Source organism: Salminus brasiliensis, chromosome 8 (genome assembly GCF_030463535.1).
Source record: "Salminus brasiliensis chromosome 8, fSalBra1.hap2, whole genome shotgun sequence".
In the NCBI taxonomy this organism is placed as follows: domain Eukaryota; kingdom Metazoa; phylum Chordata; class Actinopteri; order Characiformes; family Bryconidae; genus Salminus; species Salminus brasiliensis.
This window is the reverse complement of record NC_132885.1, coordinates 11,366,268-11,368,441: the sequence shown is the minus strand read 5'-3', so window position 1 is coordinate 11,368,441 and position 2,174 is coordinate 11,366,268. Positions and strand designations below refer to the sequence as shown.

General features: G+C 43.6%; 1 protein-coding gene across 1 annotated transcript; it reads left to right on the top strand.

The window, feature by feature from the left end:
* The first annotated feature begins 588 nt into the window (after positions 1-588).
* On the top strand, positions 589-1,080 carry twist2. The gene has a single exon (XM_072685041.1). The coding sequence runs from the start codon at positions 595-597 to the stop codon at positions 1,078-1,080; it is 486 nt and encodes a 161-aa protein (XP_072541142.1). The 5' UTR covers positions 589-594.
* Positions 1,081-2,174: the final 1,094 nt, after the last annotated feature.

The following is a 2,174-nucleotide window of genomic DNA, read 5'->3' as shown; positions in this document are numbered from 1 at the left end:
TTATTGTTATTATTATTATGGTTATTATTATTATTATTATTATTATTATGGTTATTATTATTATTATTATTATTATTATGGTTATTATTATTATTATAATGGTTATTATTATTATGGTTGTTATTATTATTATTATTATTATGTAGATTGGAATACTCTTCTGTATTAGACTGGTGGGTCTGCGGCTGCTGTGTAACCCAACACTGGTCCCGCCTGTTTATTAACAGCCAATCAGAGTTCTCCTCTGCCTCCCCCTTCAGCTATTTACATCCCACACCGGGACACAGCTTCCCAAAAAAACAGAAACGGAGTCGGGGAAACTTCCTGCGGGACGCAGACTGTGCTACAGAGAGGCTGCAGAGAGTGCGGAGTGGAAGCTACCTGAGTCCGGAGAGGGACATCACACACTCACACACTCACTCACACACACACACACACACACACTCACTCACACACTCACACACACACCGACAGAGCTGCAGCTCCTTCTACTTTCCGCCCTCCTCCATCTCGCCCGGATCTAAGTTTCCAGCCACGGATCCAAAGGTGGAGAGCGCGTTCCCCCTCCCGCCCCTGCACTTTTTCAAGAGAGAGATGGAGGAGAGCTCGAGCTCGCCCGTGTCCCCGGTGGACAGCGTGGTGACCAGCGAGGAGGAGCTGGACAGGCAGCACAAGCGCGTGGGCAGGAAGAGGAGACCCAGCAAGAAGTCGAGCGACGAGGGCAGCCCAGGCTCCGCCAAGCGGGGCAAGAAGGCCAGCCCGACCCGCGCGCACTCCTACGAGGAGCTGCAGAACCAGCGCGTGCTGGCCAACGTGCGCGAGCGCCAGCGGACTCAGTCTCTGAACGAGGCTTTCGCGTCTCTGCGCAAGATCATCCCCACCCTGCCCTCGGACAAGCTCAGCAAGATCCAGACCCTCAAACTCGCCTCGCGCTACATCGACTTCCTCTACCAGGTGCTGCAGAGCGACGAGATGGACAGCAAGATGTCCAGCTGCAGCTACGTGGCGCACGAGAGACTCAGCTACGCCTTCTCCGTGTGGAGGATGGAGGGCGCGTGGTCCATGTCCGCCTCGCACTAGCGAAGAGCTGCTGCTGCTGCTGCTGCAGGGGTGGGTACAGCACACACGGCTGTTGCTGCTGCATGACTGTCTGTCAGTGTGTGTGTGTGTGTGTGTGTGAGGGGGGGGTGGTGTTCGTGCAGCTGGAAGCACGTCAGCTCAATAACAAGCTCAATAATGATAATAATACTAATCATAATAACAATAATATAAATGATAAATATCAAGAAGCTTAATAATCACATATTCATGTAATAATCGTAATAATATCAACAAATAATACATTAATATTATATTAGTATATTAGTAAATAATATATTTATATAGGTTAATATTTGTACAATCATCGATGATAATAATAGCAGTGATTACTAGTTAATAATGGTTATTTTTATTAATATTATTATTAATAATAATAATAATAATTTCTCCAAACATCTAGCAATCTATCTATCTATGTATCGGACTGTCTGTCCGCGTCTCTCTGTTTGTCTAAATAATAGTAATAATAACAAGGTAATAATTACGTATGTAATAATAATAATCCTTATCAGAACCATAACAGTAACATGGCTGTGTTGTATAAAGGCCTGAGACGCAGCCTCCATTTCTGTCTGCAGTTAAATAATATTTATTGCATTAATATTTCCATTATAATGTCTTACTTTCTCGTGGGAACGAAAAACAGAAGGAAAGGTTTGTATCCGAGCTGATCAGCTGAGCTCAGTTTAGAGGAACAGCTCAGTCTGATGGGAAAAGAAACCACAGTCGAGATCTGGTGGGATCTGTGTTCCGTTTCTCAGGCTGTTACAGATGAAGAGTAAAGGATGAGGATCGAGCCCACTCAGAGTCAAAATTAGGGTCCTGCTGAGGGTCTTTCTTTTAGGCTTGGGAGTCCACTGACACGAGTTCTTCTCTAATATATAATATCATATATCGTCTCTGTCGACCAAAAAAAAAACCAAAAAAAAAAACTCGTATCTTCAAAGTGCCAAATTTACAAGAGAAAAAAAAAACGTATTTAATTTCAATGCATGTAAATGTAGGAATATTTTATACCTCTATTGATCTTATTGATTGATCGATTTATCAATAAATTCGGGCACAATGTAAAG

What these genes read in the sequence shown, in the direction of transcription:
- twist2 (XM_072685041.1), top strand. Translation starts at nt 595, where the DNA reads ATGGAGGAGAGCTCGAGCTCGCCCGTGTCCCCGGTGGACAGCGTGGTG.